Genomic DNA, 26,469 nt, shown 5'->3' with positions numbered 1-26,469 from the left:
ATGAGCACCGGTGGCTTCTGCAAACTGGTACAGCAGCCTCATTTTTCCAGTCCGTTATACAGAGCTGGACCAGTGCAAAGTCCAGGGATTAAAAGGCCTGGATTTGTCCCCTGCTCTCCTGCATCAAATGAGTTTCGAGGCCTCCAGAGGAGAAGTCTTAGAACCCCAGAGATTTTGCTCAGCCTGCTGGGATATACCTTGTGTAAGGGAAAGCAAATCCCCTGGGCAGAGCTGAAGCTTAGAAAGGAAAAGAAGACTTACTTGTCTGAAATGGAGGAAAAAACTGTGTGTGTGTACGTATGACAGAGAGAGAAGAGAGCAAAAGCAAATTAATTAATTTCTTTCTTTTATTATACAGGATTGTATGTACAAGGTTACCTTTCTCCCAAACATCAGCATCACAGTCATAGCAAAAACTGCAGCTCATCTCTCAAAGCCTAGAAAACAGCTCTACAACGGCTCAGTACAACACAAAGGGTAAATTGTACAGGAACCGGAAAAAGGTAGGGGAAAGCACGGTTATCCCTTTAATCCCTCATGAATTATTTGAAACTAAGAGATGCAAACAAAACATTGTGCTTCAAGAGCCATGCTTGCTCCAGGACGGCCCTTGGGGAGGGAAGTGTTGCCCCCAGGACCTGTTTTCCCCTTCACCCTTCAAGGACAGATGCCGTAGATGAGGTCTGGCTTTGAGTGCTCGAGCGCTCTGCTCGACCTGGGAGGCCGCGCATTGTGTGGGAGGGTTTGACCAAGGAGAAGGTGTGGACACCGTTCTGGAGTCAAAACACTGATGTGTGTGTGGGTGTGTGTGTGTGTGTTTTGGAGGGGAAGAGGGAAGACGGGCAGGATGCATCTGATCTGAATAAAGTGCTGCATGAGTTTCAGTCCCATTTACCCCTGAACTCAGAAAAACTGGCTAAGCCCACAAAGGAGGAACAAACAGGAAGAGAAAGGCTGAGAGATCTCTTGGGTGTTGTGGCGTGAGGGAGTTGCCACAACGAGCCGCATGCTGGCTGCTGCAGCCCTCTGCTCGCAGGACGTGGCACGGGCCAAAAGCAGCCCGAGTCTGGGCGGGTGGGGAGGTGCCGCACGCCCACATGCATCGTGCTCGGGGTGTTCGCCGTTACCAGTCTCGCTGTGCTCAGGCCAGTCGCCACGCTGCGCAGGCCTGTCGGACTGGTGATGGAGCAGAGCCTCGGCAGTCGGGAGCAGGAGCTGTGGCGCCACTCTCCTGGCACGCCAGGTCAGTGTGAAGGGCCAGCGAGGCTGGGGCAGGAGATGTGAGCACCCCTGGGGATGGGCTGATGCCTCTGGCACTGGGCTGGAGAAGTGGGTGGATCACATCCCTTCCAGGGAGTAGCTGGTCCAAGAAAAGGGTCTCATCCATACGTGCTTGCACCCCCTCCCTCTGCAGAGACTTGCTCAGCCTTTATGTAGTGATTTACCAGTGGAGAACAAGGAGACCAAGCCACTGAAGATGAAGTATGCTTTGTTTGTCCTGCTTGAGATCAGTTGCTTTCCTGTGGGCAGCTTTCTTTCCCTTTCCCTCTCTTTAAGCAGCTGCACAGAGCACAGCACATGCACCAGCACCAACTCCTTTCCACCTGGAAGTGATGGTGTACCCACGGCAGCTCATGGGGCAAAAGAGACATGACAGGAGGTGACCATTCTGGGAGGACAACTCACCCCACACCCTCTTCCTCAACATGACCTTTAGCGTGAGAACACAAATTGTCCAAACTGAGACAGTACTTTTCCCCCAGTTAGCAAATGCTCTGGCTCTCACCCAGCACGGGGAAAACAAAAATAAAAGTCTTTATTGGGTTAGGCTTAGTTCTCCCTCCTCCCCTACAAAAAGCTCTATAACATCTCTGACTCATTTGGTGACACAACTGCTCTCCCGTTATCCAGTCAGTGACAGTTATGGACCGAGCAGGGTCTGGTTCCTGCCTCTGCCGGCTGCAGAGCTCTGAATCCATTGCACAGGGCAGTGGGGGTTCACTGGGATGATGAGTTTTCTTTGTCTTTGCTTTATAGATGGATGGAAGATGTCAGGCCGTGTTTCTCCTTTTGAATGCCAGGTAGAGATGACAGCAGCACTTCGATTCAGCTTGCCTTGCTCAGCGTGCCAGGACAGGGTTTAGCCTCGTGCTTTCCTCACACTGTTGCTCACTGCTGTTCTGAATGGGCTGCAAGGAGAGCGGAGAGAGGGGCGCACGGGGAAAAGGTAAATACTTTTCCTTGGACCTCGAAGGTTTGTGATTTTGGGAAGGGAGTGAGGGGCTGATCAGTGACCCAGCTGAGCAGCCAGGTTCAGTGCTAGGAAAACACAGAGGATCAGCAGAAAAGACACCTTCTGAAGCAGCAGCTCCCCTGCCCCAGCATGCACGGAACCAAAGCTTTTGCTCAGAACCAGTCTCTAAAAAGCAGTGTGTGAGCTGTACCTGGTTACTGTAGTCTGGCATCCTCCACATCTGTGTAATGGCTGTTCTCCTGGAGGGAAAAGGGAACCAGAAACAGTAAATCACCACGTGTCCCTCCTGCCCTGCCTGGAACACTGTGACACCTCACATGTGGTGGCCAGCTGGTACCACGGCTGATGTGGACACCGGGAGCCGTTGCTGTGGTTTCTGGCAGACACAGTCCCATGCAAACCCCAAAATTTCCTCTGGCTCCTTATTACAGAAGGGCTTTTCCAAACAGACCTAGAATGTGTGATTCCCTCTTGGATTTTGAAGTCTGGCTCCTGCTGAACCTCAAAGGGACTGGGATGAAATGAAATCCCACCTTCCCTTGTGTAAAGTCAGGTGTCTGATCTGGGCTACACCAGAGTCAGCACCTCCAGCGGGCATGTCCCCTGGAAGGTCTTGAGCCTGTGGCACGAGTTGCCATGTTACACTGGATGTGTAATTTCTGCATGGGCAGGTTAAGTCCATGCTCAGCACTTTCATCAAGTTTACCGTGTGTGCTTGCACAGCTCATGCCTTGTAGCACTGACAGAAGTTAATCTGGGACTTGGTCCACACCAGGGAACAGGCATTCCTGCATAACTGGAACTGCCCAAGGACGCTAAGGTGCAGTCGGTCTGCAGTGGCAAATCGTGCGTGATGTAATGACTCTGCTGTTGAACATGGAAACTGGTCCCAGTTTGCAGCAGAAGTCATCATCCAGAATGGTAAAAGCCATAATATTCATCACTCCAAAGGCCACAATGATAGTGCTGGTGTGCTGAACCACTCCCCAAGCAACAGTGGTTTTGAAAGCACAGCATGGGAAGGTCCCCCTCCTAGAGCCATCCTGCAATGCAGCATCATTAAAAGAATTAGGTGCTCAGGGTAGTATTTTATTTCCTGCACAGGCCAAATCTTGCAATGACTAGTTTAGAGATGGAAATGGATCCAGGAGATGTCTGCAGGGATGCTAGGTAATCTGAAAGGAAGGGCAAGGTCCCAACCTTGTTAGCAGCCGGCTGGTTTACAGGGAACTGGGGGAGGTAAATAGATTTTTACAATCGGAGATCAACAGGGTCTTTGCAGAGACCCCACAGGGGAAAAGGCTCAGGAGTGCAATGCATGATGAAGGGACACCTGGAGACTATGCTCGAAGGATGTCTGTGCTTGGAGACTCCCAAGAGCGCCAAGTCTGGAGGCTCGTGACTTCTGGCAACAGAACAAAGGCTCTGTCTCTGCAATTGCTGGGCAGGTAGCACCCTGGAAACAGGCTCTTCAGGAAAGCCAGGTGAGGTGGCATGTGCTCTGGGCAAAGGAATAGCCCAGATGCACAGGGATTTGCCTTGGAACAGGTGATGAGTCAGCTGAGAGCTTGTGGGTGAGAATCAGGGGACAGACCAACGTGGGTGACGTGGCAGGCATCTGCTACAGACTGCCTGATATGAAGTCTCTCCTGGATGGCTGGCGGAAGCCTCCTGCTCGCAGGCCCGTGTACTGCTGAGGGACTTGGACCACCCTGGCGTCTGGCGGGTGGGCAGCAGAGCTGGGTGCCAGCAACCCAGGAGATTTCTGGGGTGCATCACAAATAACTTCTTGACACAACTGACCGACCAGCTGACTAGGGGAGACTTTCTTCTGGACTGTTACTGACGACCAAGGAAGAACTAGTTAAAGATGTGAAGATGGGATGGAGAGAGGTCTTGGCTGCAGTGACCATGAGACTGACGCTGATTATCCTGGGAGAAGCGACCAAGATAAAAGAGCAGAATAAAATCCCTGAACTTAAAGCAGATTTTGGGTTATGCAGGGATCTGCTTGGCAAAATCCCATGGGAGACTACTCTGGAGCGTCTGGGTCATCTTCAAGGACACCTGCCTTGACGCACAAGAATGGCCCGTTCTGATGACAGGGCAGGTATGGCAGGAGGCCAGCGTGGATGAACAACAAGCTCCCAGCTGAGCTTCTTCCTACACCAAAAGGCAGAAACTAGAAGATGGAAAGCACAGCTGAGCCACCCACGAGCAACAGAGCCACCCCTGCAGTGCACAGTGATGGAGTCAGAATAGCATCTGTCAGCACAGCAGCAGCAAAAGGAGGGTGAAGGCAAGTGTAAGCTCACTGCCCCCTGGGGCAGGGGACCAAGGGACCTGGTGACAAAGCACATTGAGTACCCTGGCCTTCTCCATGCTGCTTTTATAGCTACTTTATCCTTCTTCTGCAGAGCTCCTTTCCTGCCCACCCTCTATGAAAAGGGCACAAACTCACGCTGGGGGGGGGGGGGGGCTCCCTTCATCTTTCTCCCTGTGGGCTGCAGCATCTGTTTTGAACTTGATTCCCCCAGGTGATGTTGGAAACTTCACCAAGGCCAAGCAGAGATTTGTGCACAAAACCAGGGTGGTCAACTTTGCACTGGGAGTGGGGCTGGAAGGAAGTATTTGCCCAGCTCCCATTGACACTCAGAGGAAACTGTGTGCCTGGCTGCCGTGGGGTCTAAAATGCTGCCCCTCGCCCAGCTGGGGCTAACACCACTGTGCCAAGCTGTAGTATTTTCACGTGAGCTCTGGCTCAGTGAAGCCCCCTACAAAGAGGGATGCTCAGGCCTGCTGGTCCCCAGGTGACATCCTCCCCTTGTCTATAGGTGGACACAGACCAGAGTCTGGCTGGACTTTTCCCACTTGTCACCGTGGGGAAGGGGTTCACGGCAGGGACCTGGGTGGTCCAGTGTGGGCAGGTCTGGTTCCTGCCTTGTACAAACTGTGTCTTACTTGTGCCAGATGCACTCCTCCTGTTTGAACTAAGTGGACGCTGGTCCAGGCAGATGCTCAGCCAGGAAGTCTAAACAAAGTTAATCCTGTGGTGTGAGGCGATCAGTGAGAAGCCAGCACCAAACCCCCTCAAAACCAGTTTGGGTTGGAGATTGGGCTGATAAGCAACTGAAACCGCATGAACACATCAGAAAAGCTGGCTGTGCAGCAGGGACCTCCCCGTTAGGAGGGACCTCTCGAGGCCAAGAGATCCCTTACTTGACACCAGCATTGATGGGTTGGTAAGTGATATTTTTTGCATGCATGTGACGTTTAAGATACGTAAAGTAAGCTTACGTGGTAATCTTTGTACCCCATACTAGCTTTATGTGTAGTAAATAGTAGAGTACTGACTGCCAGTCCAACGGTACTTATTAAATATTTTACATACCTAATTTATTGATTAGAACTCAATAAACTACTAGATCAGCCCTGTCCGAGTGACCGCTGACCCTTCTCCTGTGATGCCACTGCCCCCCAGAGCCAAGGGTAGGTGCTGGTTTTCGGGACTGGTGCGGGCACCATGCCCACGGACAGCAGGCTACACTGACCTGTGTAAGCCAGAGATGTGAGATAAAGGAGTCACTCCCCAGGAACTGGAAAGACCTCAAAACTGTGTAGTTCTGTAAGGTCAGGAGCAAAATATAAAGGATGACTTTTGTGAGTTGCCTTGCAGCGTTTAAGAGAACAACCCTGCAGACAAACTGCATGTGTTAACCTGCCCCATCCTACACGCGTGAGCCTGTCTGATGTTGGCAGTTAAATGTTTCTGATCTCAATGCCACTTTAGGACCAGTTACAGAAAATAGAGATGGAAGGGAGCTGAAATAGTAATGTTGTTCATCTACTCTTAATGAAGCCCAGCTTTTCTTAAATTATTGCCAGCAGATGTCTGTCCGCTCTGTTTTCTTATCCCACTGTTGGCAGAAAATTCCACGTTTTTTTGTTGACAGGCTGTGTGCTGCTTTATCATCATTAGCATCAGCAAGTTTCCCCCTAATGTCTACCATCTGTTTCCCTTGATGTAATTCAAACCTGGCCTTCCTTATCCTAATTGACACAGAGATGGAGGCCAGATTTTGCCTTTCTTCTTCATAGCGCCTGTTACGATGTGTCCCCTCAGTCGGCTCTTCTTAGATTTAGCAGGAGTCACGGACTTCAGCTAGGAGGCCCCAGAAAGCGGAACCGCTGAAAGACCCTGTTCAGATCCCTCATCCATCACGACTGAGGCAGGGCAGAGTAGAAGACTACAAGCAAGCTGGGAAGTGTTTCCAATTAGAGGAGGTTTTTGGCCATAGGAGAGTGCAATGAGGTATGGTCACCCCAGGGTGAGGGGGTGAGGAAGAAGAAAGGGATGCTGAGCTTCATCCTCACTCCTCTCCCAACAGTGCCGGGGTGGGGAAGCAGCAGGGCTGTTGCAGGGGATGCTCGGCACAGGCTCCGAGGCTGCCCTGACGTGCCCCAGGTCTCTGCGGGAGAGCCGTGCCAGCCAGCCCAGCTTCCCAGGGCTGCTGTCCTGCGGAAGAGCCGGCAAGCAGGGCTGTCCTTCCACCCCAGCACCCCGCTGCCCTCTGCCTGGGTCTGGAGCTGATCCTGTTCTCAGAGGAGTCTTAATTTGGGATAAATGACAGTGCTGCCAGTGGTAACACGGTGCCCTGTATCACCCTGGCCATCCCAGTAGCCAAGAACAGGGCTCCCATCCAGATGCTTTTTAGGCACAAGATTTGGTCACTGGGGGTGTCCTTATTCCAGGCGGGGAATAAGGCACTAACTCCGGCGGGGCCCATGTGTGCATGCCGTCAGCGTGCTGCCCTTGCTGGGGATGTACGGCTTCATGCACAGTGGCTGTGGCTTGCTCAGAACTTACAACTAGGATTATGCTGTTTGCTGTCAGTCCAGACAAAAGGGTATTGCAAATGCATGTTGTTCAGGAAGTGCCGTTCATACAACATGGCCTGTCTTTGCCCCGTGTTTCAATCCATCTTAGAGTTGCTTGGCAGCAGAGCAACTTGTCTTAACCGTTAATTAATAGTTGTGAAATCAAGGATAAATGTGTGGTCTGAATTTCCAGAGCCAGACGTGTTTCTTCAGCATCTCCACATGCATTTGCTAGGTCAATGCTTTTGCAAGCAGCAGAACAGGTTGAAAGAACAAGCTGTGAACAATCAATGGGATTTAACGGCAACAATTTCTTTTGAGGAAGAAAACTGTTTGGGGGGGGATTTAGTAAGTTCCAGTGAAACAACAGTCTATTACTGAACTCCTCTGGCTGGAGGGATGTAAAGTACAAATTCTCTTACCAGTTCATCTTCACACTCATCCCGTGCGAGACCCTCTTCCTCACCCTCGTCCCCGTTCAGCGGCTCCTCCGTGTTGACCTCTGCCTCTGATGCTGTGTCTTCCTGCGAGATTTCGCTTTTGCTGCTGTCTGCCTTCTTCCGTACCTCTGTGAGAGCAAGAGCCAAGCCATCGGGATCAGGGGCTGGGGGAGGCAATGTCTGGAGACTGATGACACTTAATCCAGTGGCCCCCAAATTCACTTGGGAGGTAAATAATACATCTAGGTTTTTTGGGTTTTTTTTGCAATGATAAGTTTTGCTGATTTTGAAGCAGCTGCCTAAAGCAACCCTGGAGAGGGCAGAGCAGGTCATTGTTCTGCATCCCTCCGGAGTGAGTGTCGGAGGCAGACAGGATAGAATAGAATAGAATAATGGAACAAAAAAAAGCAAACTAACCCCCCCCCCCCAACTGTACGACAAAAGAAAAAAAATCCCACCACTTAAACCCCCAATTCTGTAATTTGGGGGACTTTTGGCATGTAATCTTGGCCTGTGATTCTACCCTGGAACCTGGGGGTGACACCACCGTCAGAGCCTGGGGATGCTCTAAGCCGCCGAGGTTTTGGGGGTGGCTCAGCAGAGCGTGGGTCCCCGCACTCCGTGCTGCTCTGGCACCGGCCCCGAGGCACCACGCGCTCCCGGCTGACCTGTGGACAACTTCTGTTCCTCGGCGATCTGCTCCAGTCGGCCCAGGAGAGCATCAATGTTGGATTTGATCTGTGTCAGCTCAGTTTTGATGGTCTGCAGCTCACTGCACTTCACTTGGAGGAAGGAAGGAAAAAAGGCATTTACTGAGCGCCCTGCAGAGCACCCGAGGCGCCCGCCTCACCCTCAGCCTGGCCCACGTCACCTCGCTGAGCGGGTTCAAAAAAGAGCTAGAAACACCGCGCCAGGAGCAACCCCCCGGCAGCCTGGGGTGGCCGTGCGGCGATGCCACCGGCGTGCCTCTGCCTGTGCTGGCCGCAGCCGCCCGAGGCGCGTGCAGGCCCCTGCGCAGCTAACAGGGGCGAGGGGGCACGCGAGGGGGGGGTGGCTTTGCAGGGAGCAGCAGCACCCCCTCCTCCATCGCCAGCCCTCACTGCCCTGCTGCCTGGTACAGCACCGGCAAGCAAACCTGGTGGGGGCTGCACCCGCAAGCCCGTGGGTCCGTTGTCCAGGCACTTTGCCGGGGACGACCCCAGGCTCCGGCACCCTCAGCTTGCACTTGCACCTGCCCCTGCTGCATACGCAGCTGCAAGGCCCTCGCTTGTGCTGTTGTTTCCAGATGTTTGGGGTTTTCTAAGGTTGTCCGGCCCACCCTGCCCTGGGGATGTCAGTCCCAGGTGCACACCGGTCTCCGTGCCAGCCCATGCACATACTCACACTTCAACTTGGCCGAGCTGTTGGCGATGGCAGCCGACCTGGCGAAGAGCTTGACGGGCAGCGTCGCCTTCACGCGCCGGACGAGGGGGATGGTGACCCGCGGCCGCTTCACAGGAACCACCCTGGGCACCGGAGAGACTCGGCCCCGGTACTCAAAGAGCCTGGAGGGTGGGGGGAAGGATGGGGGGCACTGGAGCAGCCCTGCAGCACCCCCATTTCTGCCACGGCTACCAGCGGCTGCCACAACTGGAGCCCAAGCAGCGCTGGCGGTGAGCCGGGGCACAGCCTGGCCGTTGGACCCCACCGCGCTGGGCTGGGCCACCCTGCACCCCACCTTGCTCCCCACAGCAGGTGCTGGGCTGCAGGGAAGATCCTGCCTCATAGAAACCCCTTTGGCTGATGCCTCCCCTGCTCACCTGTCGTAGAAGTCGTCTCTGTAATAGTCATAGTCGAAGTCGTAGCCGCTGCAGAGACAGAGGCAGGGTAGCACGAGTTAATTAGTGCTGGTGCTTTATTATTTTGACTCCCTCACTGCCCGCTGAGCCCCCCCGGTCCTTTATTTATCCCCCCTCCATAGGGCAGCCCCTGTCCTCCCACCTGGCAGGACGTGCGCACCCACCCGCCCGGCTGCGGGGGTCTGCAGGGGTGGGCTGAGCCGGGGGGAAGCTCCGTGGCTGGACGCGCTGGACAGGGTGATGCTGGCAGCAGAGCGAGAACCTGCTCATTCCAGGATGGAGCAAGAAGGTGTGCGGGTGGGCTCAAACCTGCAAACTGGGGTGGGAGAAATGCCCGGGGGGCTGTGTGCTGTGTGCTGAAGGGCAGGCTGGGGCATGGGGAGCAGCCCCTCCATCCCTGGCTGGCCGAGCACGGGCTGTGCCTAGAAAGGGCTGGTGAATTGTCACAGCATTGCTGGTGTCCCTCCGTCCTGCCTCCTGCGCAGCGTGCCCCTGGCACGAGGGCTTGGCCCTGCTGCCGTCCGCGTATGGGTTTTTGTCATAGCCTATGTAATTGTTGGGGTAGGAGTCAGAAATAAGAGGGTATTTATTAATTCAGCATCTTTGCTATCAAAGTTGTTTAAACTCTCTTCTCCCAGTGAGACACTGCCCATGCCTGTATTCTGGAGCTTGAGCTGCATTTTAACCCGAAGTTGGAACAATGCATTTCTCACTCCCTGCAGACCCGTAACTCGCTTTCTCTCTTGCTGCAGCTGGTTTTGCATAAGGCAATGCATGCCAGGTGGCTGCAGCGGGCAGTCACAGCCCTTCAGAGGCAAGGCCAGCACCGGCGCTGCCCGATGCCCCAACACACTCCCAGCAGCAGGGAAGAGCAGCGCTGCCAGACGTGCCAGCTGCTCCCAGCAAAACACAGTGTCTGGTTCCCTCGTGTGCTGCTGGCTGAGTTAATGCTGGTGAAATAAAAAGTTATGCTGATGTTGCCTCCTTTCTGCTCTGAACAAAGAGAATGGTTATTGCAGCCCCTGAAAGCAAGAGTCCGTCCTGCATCGTCAAACTGTTTGAAGCAGCTTATAAAACCCCCAGAAAATCTAATGGGAAGAAAGATTGATGGGGAGAGGGAAGGATTCTGAGCCAGGAGAAAGTGGGGCGTGGGGAGAGGGAAGGATGAGCGCTCAAGTAAGTAGCTGAGAGTAAATCTGGTGTCTTGCATCTTAGGCAAGAAGCGACAACAAGAACATGTGGCTGGCCAGGACAGCCGGTGGGAAGTGTGGTTGGGACCAGAAATTCCAGGCTTGACCCAGGACACCTGTCCTGCCGCTGCCGGCACTGGGCTTTCCACCCAATGTTCAGTTTCAGTACCTAGCTGGTTTCTTACACAGGTCTTCTCCACGCTCCCTGGATGCTCCTTGGGCTCCCCAGAAGCCTGTGGCAACATGCAGAGACAGCCTGCGCCTTGGGGGGACCTGAAGTACGCCGTGTGGTTGGAGACACCAGGGCTCCTTTGGGGCCAGAGGCTGCAAGGGGCTAAGGACAACCAGACAGCATTTGCAGCTACGGCCTCTTTTGGGGTTTGCTGCCACGTCACGTGGTGGCTTCAGGCGAGGAGGTATTTCCTAAAGCTGGGCCCAGGGCACGCCGGCTGGCCGGGACACCGAACGCAGGGTCTCGCTGCCGAGCCAGCAGTGCCAGCGGGGGGGGCGGGCAGAGATGTGACTGTGGAGGTGTTATCACTGTAAGCCTTCCAAATTCAATTGCATGATGAAAAACAACCGTTTTGCTGAGTCTCAGCACAGATTAATTTCAACATCTTTTCAGCCTTTGCATCCTCCCCTTCTGACCTGACTTGTAGACAATGTTTCTGCTGGGCTCACAGAGGAGAAATGAATATCCCGGCAGCCTTCTGTCCCAGGCACAGAGCGATCTTGATTTATTCCCTTGTGTGCTTTTCTAAATTGAAAGGGAAACGTAATACCTACCACATCAGCTCTTGCTGGAACATAACCAGCCTGTTTGTATGGCTGAGGAGATGGGCAGTATGGAATGAGGAAATGTATTTTCATGGAGATTTTTGTGACTGGTAACTTGATTTTCATTCTAAGCTGGGATGAAACCTGGAAATACAGAAAATCTCAAAGAAAATAGCTTCCCTCAGCCTGCCAATCTATTTTGATCACCAAGGATGTTTGACTCCAGTTTTGTTTGAATCCAATAAACAGAGAATGCAAACAAAACAGGAAGTAATTTGAAAGGAAAATTGAACACTGTCAGACTCCCCCATTCTTCTTTTTGTGGTGGTGTTTTTTTTTTTTTTTTCCCTTAGATGCAACTTAAATGAAATTGCTGCAGTTTTGTAATATTTATCAATCCTGACAGGCTCTGGTGAACTGCTTCTGGCTAGCTCCAGCAGTGCCCTGGAGCCAATGTTCTCTGTAGCCACAGGCCAGAGAAGATAGTGGCATCGCCCTGTGGCTCAAGGGCTCCAAGTGGGATGAAGCAGCGTCTTTATTCACAGCAAAAACTCCCTCGGTGTGCTGTTGCTCTTGCTGGGAAGCTCACTGTGGCTTGGACACGGTAAGGCAGCTTTAGACCATTTGCTCACAAACAACACAAAGCTTGGGGGCATTTGGCAAAGTTTTGAAATACCTGCACTCCTTTCACCCTATTCACGCCCCTGGTCTCAGCCAGCTTTTCTTCCAAGCCTTTGCTCCCTGGTGGGAGCCCCACTGCCAGAGCTGCGGACGCGGTGGGCTCAGCACACAGCCGGCTCCCTGCAGAGATGGGGATGCAGCGGAGCTGCAGCTCCAGCCCCATCGCATGGGCATTGCTCTGCTGCTGTCAGCGCTGTCCCGGGCGAAGCCTCGCATCCAGGAACAAGGAATGAAGCCCCAACCGGGGTGGGTACCCTCCACCTCCGTCACTGACCCTCACTCCTGGGCTTGGCTCCAGCACCCACAGGATGAAGCCCAGCCTCAAGTACCTGTAGATCCAACCTGGTGTGGACTGGAGAAGGACGGGGAAGCCTAAAAGCTCACTAACCCTCTTTCAAGACTAGTCAAAACAGCAGTTTGGTATATAAAGTAGCTAACAAACACTGTAAATGTTACTGTGCTATTTGCAGGAGGGAACGTGCAAGCAAAGCTGGGCAGCCTTGTGTTTTCTGGTGGCAACTGCTGCTGGCTCTGTTTTGCAGCTTGTTGACAGAGGCAGCGGAGCTGGCTTACACGTGTCTGATCCACAGGGCAGGGAGTCCAAGAGCATCTACTAATATTTGTGGGTGAAAACCGAGGGGGTGAAAGGGGTACCCCTGCCCTGGCCCTGAATGCTCAGGGAACTGGAGACACTTCCACCCGTTTCAAAAGGAATTATGGGCAAAATTATCCTGGGGAACTGATCTTGGCTTCCCCAAAACAGTGGGATTCATCTCACTTGGCATCAGACACTGGGAATGTAGAGAGCTAAATCCAAGCCAGGGGGTAAAGATGCAGTGCCAGGTCATGGCACAGCACATCTGAAATACTGTCAGGTGAGGAACTGGGGGCTTTATCCAGTAAGCACAAAGGGAGTCCAGACAACCAGAGCACATGCCTTGACAGCATGGAGGGCTGAACTCACATGAGATGAATCCGCCTTGAGACTTGGGACAGCAAATACTCAGCCTCTGGCAGTGCCATTTTCAATACCTGCTAACCATCGGACAGCCCTCAAGGAAGGCAGTGGGCTGAAATAAGGGGTTTTTGGAAGTCTGTGACTGTATGACTCTGCAATAACATGGCTTAACAGATGATGCCAGGGAGGCAGTGGCTGGATGCTTTTGCCAGCATCCTTGGAAGTCAGGCACTGAGCAAAAGGCAGGTCTTCCACCACGAATGCAGAAAAAAAGCCAGTAGAAGTGAGTGCCTTGGCGTGGGTGTTATATCTGGACATTGCGTGCCTTAAAATTTCACTGCACGTACGATAAACCTTCCTGAGACTGATGGATCGTTCTTCAGTGACCTGGCAGGCCTTCCTTTGTGTACAGGAATAATTTTTGCCATTTTTCAATCAGTTGGTGACATTGTGCCCTTTAAAAATAAAGCAGAGACAATCAGAGTGAGAGGCAGCAGATGGCTGTACGGCTCTGTCAAGCAGTGTGATGCTCCCACTCCCTGATGCATTTCTTCTGCTTTGTTTTTCTTTAGTAATTAAATAACATTTATTAATGACTCACAAAGGTTCAAAATTCAAATAGTCATAATTGAAGGGCAATTGTATCTGCTGCCTTTACATTATGCTTGTGATGCTATTGCTGAGCATGGACCTGAATAGCAAATGCACATTTGGGTGGCTGTGCTTTTAATTACTGGCTGACTGCCCTGCACCGATAATCACAAGTGATACCTTGTGCTCAACTCACATCCTTCTACTAATGGTTGCACAACCTTAATTATTGCAGCAGCAGAAGTAATACCCACTGGAAAGCTACTTGGAAAATCCAGCACTGATCGAGTAGTGAGCTTCTACAATATTGTGTGTCTGGTGTGAGATTCCTTCCTCCGGCGAATAGCCAAGGTAGGGAGAAGCTGGGAGAGAAATGTGGGAGAGGAGCCTGGTATTTCCAAGATGCTGGGGCTGTAGCTGCAGGCTGGGACAGCATGCACACCCTTACTGGTGATGTTGGGTCTGCTGGGTTTGGGTATCATTGCTCGCCTCCTCCCCTGCCCCGTGGCTATTCCTCAGCCCTGTCTGTGTGGATTTGGCACCAGGGCTTGCCAGGGTGGCACCTGTCCCAGCATTGCTGCCGAGATGTGGGAGGAGTGGATCTGTTTGGAGATGCACTGACACCAGCTTTCTGCAGGGACTGAATGGGAGATATATATATATAAATATAATATATATATATACACGCAACTATACAGTATGTATATTGTATAACAAGGGATGCGAATGCCAGCTGAGCTGGAAGGGCATCATCCACTTGCAGCTGTAGCCGTGAAGGTAAGTCAGCAGTGCTTTCCATCTGTCAGTTTTGGAGACAGTTCCTTGGGCCACCGAGCTACCAGACACTTGGTTGCTCTTGCAGGTCTTGCTTAGCTTGTCTTCACTGTTCCTTTTGGCTACAGAGCAACGTTAGCACCAGCTTTACAGGGAAAGGCAGAGATTTGTGCCTCCAAAGGTCAAGTGCAGTGGTGGCAGACCCCGCTGCCCCAAGGCAGAGCCACCTTCCCTTCCCAGCCCACCACCTCTCAGCACAGCAGCACCACCAGCCTGAACCTGGTCCAAAATGCCCCGGGAAATCCTGTCCAGACACTTGCTGTGCAGGCAAAAAAAGGTGTTGCCAGAGGGCAAAAGATGTTGAGAGACAGTATGTGAATACCTGGGAGATGTGGTCAAAATACAAGTTCATTTTCCAGCCATCCTCACTAACTCATCTGCAGCATCTCCAGCCACGCCCACGTTCAGCAGTAGCACCCAGGGGCCCTTCCATGTGCAAAGGGATGCTGTGGCAAATGCCAGAGGCAGAGGGAGGGAGGTCCTGAAGATCCCAAGAGAGCAGGGGAAAGCAGTGATGACAGCAAGGTTTTATATTAACTGCAGGTCCCTCTTGTGGAAAGACCTGAGAAAATTTATCATGGTGTGAACCTGTGTGTATGTTGTACCTACTGGAGGTAGATGGGAGGCTACATCCTGAAGGATTTCTATTAACCACCCAGCTCGCCCCTGGGCTGGTGGATCAAGTGACTGTGATCACTGTTGCTTCCTCTATGTCCAGAATGAGATCTCCCTTCCCCCTGACCCTCCCATCCAGACTTGGAGTTAGGCACAGTAAAACCCAACCTCTGCAAAAATGACCTTACGTGTTTAACACAGTCTTTCTAGAAATTATAGTGCTGTGATTTTTGAAGGCTAACATTTAGAAAAATTTATGATGCTCACTGCAAACCCAGATTCCCTGCTTTCCATGAGATATCGTAAGTTCTGCTAGTCCAGATGGCAAAGTTTAACTCTGACAGCCAATCTGGGATGAAGTATTGCTGGAGCTTGGAGCAGTGCAGTTCTCTGGCCCATATTTTAGCATATCCGTATTTGTGGGAGGAAGCAAACATCTCTCGTTTGCTCTCTCTTCATCTGCATGGCAGCCTGGAAGTCTGAAATATCGGTCATTTCAACAGAAATGGATTAGCGGTCAAGGCACGGATGAAGAGTAAATGAAATGCTCTTTATTGCAAGATGTATGGAATGAATTGATTTGCATTACGGCTACCAGCACCACGTAAGCAGTATACATGCAGCTGCATAGAAAGATTGGTGACATCTCTGTTTCCATACATCAGCGCAGGTAATGCAGTCTACCTCCCCTCAGCTGGCATCCCCTGGGAATCCAGAGGGCCAAGTCCCGGTGAAGGTGCAAGACGGGAGGAAAAATCTGCCCGGTGAAAGCCACAAGGGAAGACCTCAGCCGAGAGACTCAGGGAAGGTCCCACCACATGCCTTGTGGGTGCTGGCGGGCGGGCTGCCGAAGTGCTGGTGGGTTTGCCTTTGCCCGAAGACCACTGAGCTCTGCCCCAGGGGAGGCAAACAGCAGCTGGGAGACCTGGCCACAGGGGGTGGCGCGGCGGAGACCTACCTGTACAACGCGGAGGCTGCTCTCTTCAGCCCTTTAGGTCTGTTGGGTTTCGGTTCCCCGGCCATGTTGATGTCTGCAACGAACGGACACGCAGCTGTGACAGGGCACGTCCAGCCGGACCCACGCGCGGAGCCAGGGAGGCACAGCCCTGCCAGCGGCAGGAACGGCCTCCTCCACCCTCCCACCACATTTCCACCTGCTTCCAGCGCGACTGGGGCCCTGCTGGACCTCCACAAGAAGGCACATACATCCTCACCCTCGGCAAGCCTCTCCTCCTTTACAAAGCTACTGACCATTTGTTTTTGAAGTCAGTGCCCTGCACACGGTCTAACCCACACGTACAAATTCAGAACAGGCTTCTCAGGAGGATCCGGGGCGGTTATGATAAGGCACAGACAATATATAAGCCCGCTGCATGCTGCTAACTGCCAATCATTTATTCCTTGCTCCTTCTAGAATAAAAATGAACGCTAGGCGTGAGCCAGCCGGGCATCACCGTGGTCTGGGCCGCGTCAGAAGCTGCACGGGCTGTAGGCACACGCCTGCAGCCACCCTGGCTGACCTTGGAGGAGCATATTCTACCAGGGGAGGTGAGAACGAGCTCTTCTAATCCACTGAGGAAATTTCTCTCCTTGGCCTTGGTGCCAAACATGCTTTTCACACGACAGTCAAGTGATGCATCCGATTTCGCGGAGGCTGCCGAGAGCCTGGCAATCTAACTGCGAGAGGTGAGCTACTGGGAGCACGCCGCCTCACCTCCTCTTCGCTTCCTGGCCCAGGAGTAAGCAAATTCCCTGCCGGCTTCTCCAGCACAGACAGGCTGGTCCACTCCCCATCAAAATAAAGAGCTTGCAAAATGATCCCAATTGAGCAGTTGGATGACTTCATTAATAACCAAGAAAACCACCTTTGGGAGCACGAGCTGCAGCACTGCGGAAGCAACCCGAGCAGGAGGAGCACAGGCTGCACACGTGGGACATGGCTCTGGAGGAGCACGGACCTGCTCCCACTGCCCAGGTGTCTTGTGCAGTTCCCTGGACTGCCAAGAGACATCATCCCCACTGAAGTGGAGCTTGGCCTGTTTATAAACTTGCATAGCAAGTGTGGTGTTAGGGTGTCGCTCAGCTATTGCACTGAATGCTCCTCTGGAGGCACATTCAGATCAGCGTGTGTGTTTTCTTTGCTGCCTCTCACCCTCCACCCTGCCATCCTCAAGTGCTAAGGGCCATGCAGACGAGCTGAATGCCACCGAGGACGTGCACGGCCACAGGACAGGTCCACGGGCAGCTGCTGCCCACGTGAGCACTACGCATGCGGCTGCCTTAGGCTGTCCAGCAATGCAGTGCTTCCGGCTGTGCTGTTTGCTGTAAAGGAAGAGAGGAATAAATTCTTCCTTGGTGCACCCCAGAACACACCCCTGCTCAGATCCAGTTCCCTTGTCGTGAACCCTTTTTGCTGTCACAATGGTCTTGCCAGCTGCCAGTCACTTTTCTTGCAAAACAGAGAGCTAATGACAGCACCATGCTGATTAACACCCTTCAAGGGAGACGCAATGAAAGCCCAGTGGTGGATAATGACAACAAGTAGCTCAATTTGCTGGTATGCACTGCTAGAAATAGCCCTGCAGAGCCTTCGTCAGGGCGTGCGGACAGACCAGGAGGTTTATACTTTCAACCTATAGTGGTGATGGGGCAGTCAGACTCCTCAGGGTTCCCGTGACAGTGAACAAGGAGAGACAAGAGTTCAGCACGCACATCAGCCTGGACAGATACTGCATCTCATTCCCATTTTGGCTCCCTCCTCTGCATCACTGAATCCATCTGCCCACCACCCCAAGGCACCATCCATCCCTCCTGCTCACATCCAGGCATATCCTCCTCTCCTGTATGGGGGACCTTCTACCTTCGTTTGTGCAAAGACATTCTCTAATCACCTTGTTCAGCTCTCCTCTGCTGGACCCTCCTGAAAGGGGAGCGTCCCTCTGTTTACAGAGGTCCATGAGCAGCCAAGGAAAGGCTGCTGAGCTCTTCTGTGGTAGGACTGGCCCATGAAGGGACGGCAGATGAAAGGGAGCTGAGCTTGCACCTTGTCCAGCACAGGTATGATTCCCAGCTCTAATACAGTCCTTTTGTCCTGCTGGCATGCCAGACCTCTGGGACCAGCACTGAGGAGAGTAACAAGTTCCTATCACGGTAAACCTTTAATCTCTTTCTTCAGCTAAGCGGGCAGGCACTGCCTGTCTCTTAGCTGTATCTTCAGTATCTGTCTGGAGCATCAAAACGAGCTCCTTCGCTCCCCAAGGCCCTCTTTGTCACATCCACATGCACACGTGGGTGATGCCTGGGCTGGCACGCTGCGCTTCGCCTCGGTCTGCAGCTCCGCTTTCTGGACCATAGGAGAAGTGAAAAGAAGTTTCTGGTGTATGAATAACCCACGGATGGAAATAGCCTCAAAGATCAGACCAGCATGCAACTTTTTATTTCAGACTGCTGGGACAGAAGCAGGGTGGGAACGGGCTGCAAATCGCTTTCCCGGGTGCCCAATGACCCCTGCCTACAGCAGGCTGGGAAATAACAATTTTTCATTAAAATACTGCTTCCAGTTTCAATTCTCAGCTTAGAGCTGGTGACAAAAGCTTCTCAGCATGTGACACTTCAGAGCAATCTGCAAAATAAGATGCAGCTGGGAGCCACTGAGATCTTTTTGCTTGTTATTTCTTATCACACAGCAGTGCGGACCAGAGACTTTCATGTGTCTAGGGGGGGAAGTTATCTCATTTAATATCAGCCGGCTAAAGTTAGTCCGAGCTAGTCCGAGTTAGACTGTCACCTCTCCTGAAAGGCAAAGGGTAAGACCTGGTGCGGCAAGGGAACAAGAAATGTCTTCTCCCACCCTTGCTCTTCCCCACCAGACCAAGGACAAGGACATGGGGTGATTCAGAACTGTGTTTTAGCTTCTATAATCACACTCCATAACATCAGCTTTTGGGCCACAGTGTCACAGCCCTGAGGGGAGAACACGCCTGAATGGCCACGACCGCTTCTGACCCCCACCCATGTGTGAGCCCAGAGCCTCCAGCCCTACTGAAGCTGTGCAGTGGGAGTGCTGGTCCCCTGCTCTGGCACAGCGGTGGCTGTGCCTGGCCACGGACCCCGCTGATCCCGACCCACTGCCTGACTTCCCAGCCTGGCCCCGGACCTGCCTTGTCACTATGGTCCTGCTCAGTCATCACTGGGTCCATCATGAGATCCATGTCTCAGCTGGACTTTGGACTGGCCACCCCTTGACCTTACCCTATAGAGCAACCAACTCATGTTGCACCCAGACACTCAAAATGTCTGAAGAAATTACTTACCCAGCGTCTGGCCGGCAAGCACGCGCCCGTTCTCGCCCAGGACAGCAGCGCGTGCGTGCCTCTCGTTGGAGTACTGTACGAAGGCGTAGCCCTTGTGAACGGAGCAGCCCACCACTCGGCCGTACTTGGAGAAAATGGTCTCCACATCTGACTTCTTGACCACTGCTGTGTTGAGGTTGCCAATGAAGACTCTGGAGTTGATGGACTTGGGGTCATTCTTGTTCGTGATGTTGCTTGTCTGCACCTTCAATGACATCTTGAACACCTGAACGAAGAAATCGGGAGTCAGGAAGGTGTGCAAGGGAACTGCCTGTCTTACAAAACGGAGTGGGGATTAAATCTCCCAGCAAGCCTGGAGCGAGGGAACCAGCTTCTCAACTCCGAGACAAAGCTGAGGGGGTCCCATCTCTGAGAGCCCCTCTGTGTCGGGGAGCAACTGTCACTGCCAGCGCAGAGCTCCTGCTGGAAAGCTGTTCATCAGGCTGACCCTCTGGGTGGCAGCTGGCTGCTTTTAGGGGACAAAACAAGAGTTAAACATATTTTACATCTAAGTAAAAGCTTTAATGCTATTATACAAAAGCATTTACCTCTCTATACGTAGTTGTAATTCAAAGGACTGCTCTTTTTAAAGCAGTCTGCGTTCAGTGCCTGGGTCCAAGCCCACCTTTCCGGGCCCCCCCCGCCCAGCACCCCCCAGCTCTCACCGCGCACAGGGACAGCCTCATCCCCTCCGATCCGCAGCTGCAGCTGGAAGAGGACTTGAGTTTTCCGGATGCAAATGAAAAGATTTAAGAAACGAAGCAGCTCACGTGCTCCTATCTGATATCTGCACCCTGCTGCCTGTGAGCGCATTTACACGCTGGGCTCTGAGCTGAAATCTGTGCAAACAGGCGGTGTCACTGTTAGCCTGGAAATCAGGCAGCCATCAGCAGGGAAGCCACAAGCTTCCATAGCTGCAAAGCCTGATCCTCCAAGTTTCTCGCCTGGGGTACTTCATAGGCAGTCCCTGAGGATGGGCGCCACCTCTGAGGACTAAGAGGACCAAAGGACAGGGCTGGAAACTGTGAAATTAAAGCTAGTCTGGCTGCCCACCAGGCTGCCTGTTCACATTTCTGCAGCAAAAACTACAGCTGCCCGAAGACATCAGTTCAATTTTCATCTTCCAGAAGCAGAGGGGATGCTTTGGGATCACTATGGTGTCCTGCCCACATAGTCTGTGGTTTTTACCTGGGAAAAGCCAGCTCAGAGCTGTGGAAGGTATTTTGTGATGCACGCTGAGGTGCTGGTCTTCCCCAGCCCCTTCCAGCAGCGCCCACAGGTACTCCCAGCACCCTGGGCAATGCCACCAGGGTGTCCACAACTCCAGGCAGTCCCTATGCCTGGCACAGGGGACGACACTGCTACCGCAGGGCCATGCTGTCCCCTCCCTGGTGGTCCCCAGTGTCTGCCCTGGCACTGGGCAGAGCTAAGGCACTGCCTGGCTTCGGGGTTTTGAGTCTCTGGGCTCAAAGCCCAGGTTTGTCTGAGCAGCTTGGTCTGAGTTGGGGACAGTGGCAGCTGTCCCCGACTGCATGGGTACAGCTCCTGTGGACCCAGCCACCCTGGTCCCCAAGCCCTGGCAGGCTCTGCTTGCCTGCAGCCCGAGGCACTGACACTGGCAGTGTGTGATGCTCTGGCTTTGCCAAGCCCTGAAACACACAGTTAAGTATTTACTACACTCCTCGCTAGGCAGGCAGAGCCCGGGAAATGGTCACATTTCCCAACGTGCTTTTTGGGGTTGCACCCAAGATTTTCAAAAACCCCAGGTCCTCCTTCTTCCTTGTCTTCTGCAAAGACCTTCCCCACAGAACATGGAATCTCTGGTTGTTTCCATCTCCTCTTAAACCTGTTACGGGGGATAACTTCATTGCATCCATCTCACCCCTTTTCCAGGTGAACCCCATTTTGGCTCCTCAGGTGATGGATGTCCTTCTGAGCTGGTGGACCAGCCCCTTGGGATACCAGCAGGGGCTGCTCCTGCCTGTAGTCCCACCCTGCCCGAGGGTACTTCCACCCATGCAGACAAGCACCAAATGCAGTGCCCACAGCCACTGCCTCTGCAGCTCGAGGGTTTAGAACTTCAGACCAGCATGAGGTGAGGAGACACAGGGGAGATGCACCCAGCGCCGCAGGCAGATGGTGCATGCAGCCCAGCCCGGGCAGACATGGAGCCTTTGAACACCGACTGCAATCAAGCAGCTCTCAACAGACAAAGCTGCGACGTGCAGACCTCCGCTTTTTTAATTTTGAGAACACAAAGGACTGAACATTTAAAGCCAGACCAGAGAGAGTGTTGGAGATACCTGGCAAGGCTGATTCTCCACGTGGAGCAGAGGGAAGATGTCATGGCACAATAAATCCCATCCAGCTCTAACCTCTGTGACTCTATTAACCTACCACTGAGGCTGGAAATGATCTCCCTGCTAAATCCAATAAAAAAAAAAGTTAGACTTGTCTGAGTTTGGCTCATTATATTTTCCCTTTCAACCTTACGGCTTAAAAGACCTGGAGACTTTGTTTTATTACTTTAAAAACAATTCCTGGCAGACAGTGTTACTAAAAACACAGAAAAAAATAACCAAAGGAGAGGACTTCTAAAGGCATCTAAGTGATTTAAATTCTCACATCTTTGGCAAGTGGTGCCCAACATCTTCAGGTTCTTCCAAGTTCCAACCTATATAACAACACTTGTTTAATGCTATCTATTTGAACATATTTTTGCAGTGCAGTCAAGAAGAGGTTCACAAAGAGAACTGTCCCCTTTCCTGGTGCAGAGGTGGAGAAACAGTGGGAAAGCCCAGGCTGTTTTCAGCTGTTTGGTCACTTTGGGTACCCAGCTTGAGTCTCAAGGACTTGTTTTGCAGAAATCATAGAATCTTAGAATCATTTATGTTGGAAAAGACACCTAAGATCATTGGGACCAAGCGTTAACCCAGCACTGCCAAGTCCATCACTAACCCATGTCCCCAAGCACCACATCTACACATCTTTTAGAAACCTCCAGGGATGGGGACTCAACCCCCTCCTTGGGCAGCCTGTCCTAGTGCTTGACCACCCTTTTGGAGAAGAAATATTTCCTTAGATCCAATCAAACCTCCCTGGGGCAACCTGAGGCTGGTTCCTCTCGTGCTATTGCTTGTTTCTTTGGAGAAGGGAGCTGTAGGGAGCAATCAGGTCCCCCCTGAGCCCCCTCCTTTCCAGGCTGAATGCCCCCAGCTCCCCCAGCCACCCCCCGTCAGCCTTGTGCCCCAACCCCGCTGCCCATCCCTGGACATACTCCAGCCCCTCCACATCCCTCCCGGAGCGAGGGGCCCAATCCTGCACACAGGGTTTCAGATGCGGCCGCACCAGTGCGAGCACGGGGGGACGGGCACTGCCCTGGCCCTGCTGGGATGCTGTTGGCCTCCCTGGCCACCTGGGCACACTGCTGGCTCATGTTCAGCTGTCTGCCAGCCAGCACCCCAGATCCTTTCTCACCAGGCAGCCTTCCATCCCTGGGGCCATCTCAGGACACGCAGGTCTGCGCGGGATACGTGCCTGTGGCTGCCGAGCGATGGTACGGGGCCACCAGATGGCAAACTCAAGGTCAGGCAAGGTGATGGCCATGCAGCTGGGAAAGACTTGGGAGGAAGCCAACGGGGACCAACGCCTCTGCAGACAGGATGCTCTCCCAGCACCATCTGCCCTCCGGCCGCTGCCCTGCCCAGGCAGGGAGCAGGTGTTTGGCAGGTAGCGTTGTCCAAGGCTGGGGGCTGGGACTCTGGGCTTCCAGCATGGCATTGCTCTGAGGTTTTGCGCACCATCACTGATGGCCTCCATTTAACAACTGGCCTGCACGGCTCTCATTTTGCAGCTTCTAACACTCAGCACTGTGTGTTCAATAACCCTGTGCAAAGTGCTCTACTAATGGCCATGCAAGCCCAGCACCCCCTGGAGAAAACAGCCTCCCTTGCCTTCCCTGTCCCCTTCATTTAGCATTTCTTCTTACACACAATATTCATTTCGCATCACTTATTGGCCCCCTTACTGCAAGAACTGGAAAAGGATATTTTAATCATTTTATATTAATATTTCATACTCCACCTAACTGCATTCCAACAGAGCACTTTGCATTGTGCCCAGACTAAATCAGCACAGCAACCATGCGTATCGGCAGAGTGTCCCTTCCACTGGAACAGCACAGCTCACCAGTGCAGGGCTACGGAGTACAGGGTCTTCTCAAGCCACTATCTCTTTGATACGCCATGTAAAACCCCCTGGGTATGAGCCAGAGCACAGTATCTTGGTGATATCTCTGATTAGAAAAATATACGCAGCAGAGACATATTACTGGTTAATAAACTGATTAATGTTTTAGTAACTATCACTGTCTTAGCAGATGCATTTTCACAGCTATTATTTTACCTTTCATTCCCCGACCCACAACTGCCACAAGACAGACTTAAACTGGAAAAGAGAACAAGACAAAAAGCAACCAGTAATAATGCCTGGAGATAGATAAATGAATGTATAAAGGGGTCCTTCATCAGTAGGACCCTAGGGAACACCAAGGAAATATTAGTATGACTATCCCTATTTTCTGCAAGGGAAACTGAGGCGCAGACAGGAGAGGTCTGGGGTGGAGGGGATTGTGCCACCAGCCTCACCAACACTTACAGAAACATCCTAATGATATCTCCCACTCCCAAACGACCCCGAAGGCTTAGGGAGAATTAAGGATGAGACTGTCAGAAGATCCATCCTTCTGTCCTGTGTGTCCCGTATCCCTCTACATGGCGAGGGAACCTGCAAGCTCTACAGGGGACAGCAGCCAAGCCACACCATGGTGACTCCAGAAACACATCCATCTGCACCTAGGCTGCACCGCCCCAGGGCTCTCCAACCACCCTTCGACCATCATCCCTGCACCCTGACCCTACCACAGATCCCAGGACCACAGCTCTCCATGGATTTACCACCCCGCTATGCACGGCACAAAGAAACCTGTTTGCTACTGCCAGGCTGAGAAGAAAACACAACACAGGATTAACTGAGCTTCGGACCCCCAAAAGTCAAGGATCCCCTGTGCCATTTCTTAGGGATGGTGAGGACGGCTCTGAGGTCCCACAAAGCTCCTGTGCTCGAGGAGAGGCTGAGCCTGCCCGTACGTGCCCCCGTCCGGGTGCTGCAGCGCTCGGAGGTACGCAGGCTCCCACCAACAAAGTTGTCTCCCTGCCAGCCCTTCTCCTCTCTTCCTAGGACAGCACGGTTGGAAAAAAATGCCACAGTCCCTGCTGCCACTAACATTCAGGAATCCCTTAAAAATATTGATATTCAATCCGGTAACAGCCCAAGGCCAGAGCTGGTTCACTTGATAAGCTATTTTTCCTCCCTGCTTTAAGTGCCTTGCTTCACAGATTAGCTGTTTAATTGAGAGCCAGGTGTCTGAAAACCCCAGGGGCCTCCGTTTTAGTGACGAACTGTCAAAGGCAGCATCGGCAAAGAAAAACGACCGAGCCCCACCACTCTGTCCTGCAGAAAGGTCTTTATTTCAGCGTGACGGCAACATGCAGCCAGGCTGTTATTCTCCTCTTATCACGCTTGTTCACAAAAGGGGAGATGCGGTTTATTCATCCTGTCCCCATCTCCATCCAGTAACAAGTTTTCCCAACTTGGTGGCTTACCACTGGGAGTCAGATGACAAATGCAGATGCCCTGCAGGGACCTCTGGCATGGGGCAAAGGGCCAGATCTGCTCCCTGCCAGTTTGGGGACAATTTGGCATTTGGGGTGCTGAAAAAAGCACCAGCAAACCAAGCAGATGTGATGGATGTCAGAGCCTGTGGTGCATCCGCTATGCTTCAGTGAGAGCTGGGTGGTCCCCAGCTCCGCTGCCAGGGCTGGCGCAACACAGCTCGCAGGCTGGAGTGACAGCTGAAGCTTGGTTTGGGTCTTCTTTAACCCTCTAGTTACTCTTGCACAGGACAAAACCCAATTCTGCACCACCTCACTGCTTTGTGGAGGTTATCTGCTGCTTTCATCCCTAACCTTTAATGTCCATACATCTTCCTTGCCACTTTCTTGCCAGTAGCCAGAAAGACAATTTTTAGGGAGGAACAGGGCAGTCAACATGCCCCAGCAAAAAACAATTGGCATGGCTGTCACATGGCCAGCATTTTGCTGGGGGCAGCGATCAACCCAGAACCTTGGCTCTGAGGGATTTCTGACTAAAACAGTCCTTCTTGTAGCAAAAAAACAAAAACAAAAAAGCAGTTTCAAACAGAAACATGGCCAGCTACAAGACAGAGGGACCCCACTGATTGCACTGCCACAGCACCACTGATAGCACAGAAACGCAAGCGCATGCATTTAAAAGCAAAGTCCCTACTACCCCAGGTGCCAATCATTCCTCCCCCAAGAGCTGTGAGTAATTTGCTAGTGAGTCCCCAAACACCAGAGCCAAGCTCCAAAGCATTAGTTTAATAACCAACACAAACCCTGCAATCTTTTTAATAACTTCTAAGTCCCCAACAAGTCCTGCTCAGAAACCCAGAGGGGCTCAGCCCTCCTCCCAGAGAACGGAAAGTCCCTGCTCACTGTTGTGTGGTTCAATAAATTGAATAAACTGGAAGGAAACGTGTCCCTGGGTTTTATGGGGAAAACAACTTCGATTCTCCCAAATGTGACTGTTAAGGCACCAGCAAGTTATTAAAGAAGGGGACAGACAAAGATGTCACAATTATAAGACTAGTTCTGCAGGACCAGGTCTGCCTTTTGGGGAAATCTCCATTACGCTGAGCGAGCTGGAAGGGCCAGAAAGCTGGAGATGAGCTCCGCAGGAGCCAGACCAGCTTGTTGCGAAGCTGTGGGTTCCCTTTGCGAATCTTTTTCTCCCTGTAAAGTGCAACTGAGCACAGCCCAGTAAGGGATGATGCTTTTCCTGCAAGACAGGGAAGGTCCTTGGGTCCCTTGAGTGCAATTTTGGGGTGTCCCACCTCCCATCAGATAAGGGGCTCCTTGTACAGGGTATGTGAATTTTCCCAAACGCTTCCCAGGGCTCCACTTTGCAGGGGAGTCAGCCCA

At 52.5% G+C, this 26,469-nt stretch overlaps 1 protein-coding gene across 2 annotated transcripts in view; it reads right to left on the bottom strand.

The window, feature by feature from the left end:
• Nucleotides 1–335: 335 nt before the first annotated feature.
• Nucleotides 336–26,469, bottom strand: part of RALY (RALY heterogeneous nuclear ribonucleoprotein) — a 125,250-nt gene continuing 99,116 nt past the window's right edge. For both annotated transcript variants that reach the window (XM_040609230.1, XM_040609231.1), the window contains exons 3-10: nt 19,370–19,634; nt 16,015–16,087; nt 9,372–9,419; nt 8,956–9,116; nt 8,241–8,354; nt 7,555–7,700; nt 2,445–2,493; nt 336–2,189 (exon numbers count right to left, since the gene is read on the bottom strand). In XM_040609230.1, the coding sequence (XP_040465164.1) occupies nt 2,449–2,493; nt 7,555–7,700; nt 8,241–8,354; nt 8,956–9,116; nt 9,372–9,419; nt 16,015–16,087; nt 19,370–19,625 (843 nt within the window). In that variant the 5' untranslated portion in view covers nt 19,626–19,634 and the 3' untranslated portion in view covers nt 336–2,189; nt 2,445–2,448. The remainder of the gene's footprint in view (nt 2,190–2,444; nt 2,494–7,554; nt 7,701–8,240; nt 8,355–8,955; nt 9,117–9,371; nt 9,420–16,014; nt 16,088–19,369; nt 19,635–26,469) is intronic.

This window comes from Falco naumanni, chromosome 10 (assembly GCF_017639655.2).
Source record: "Falco naumanni isolate bFalNau1 chromosome 10, bFalNau1.pat, whole genome shotgun sequence".
NCBI lineage: Eukaryota > Metazoa > Chordata > Aves > Falconiformes > Falconidae > Falco > Falco naumanni.
Note: the sequence above shows the minus strand (reverse complement) of the source record. Positions and strands in the feature narration are given on the sequence as shown.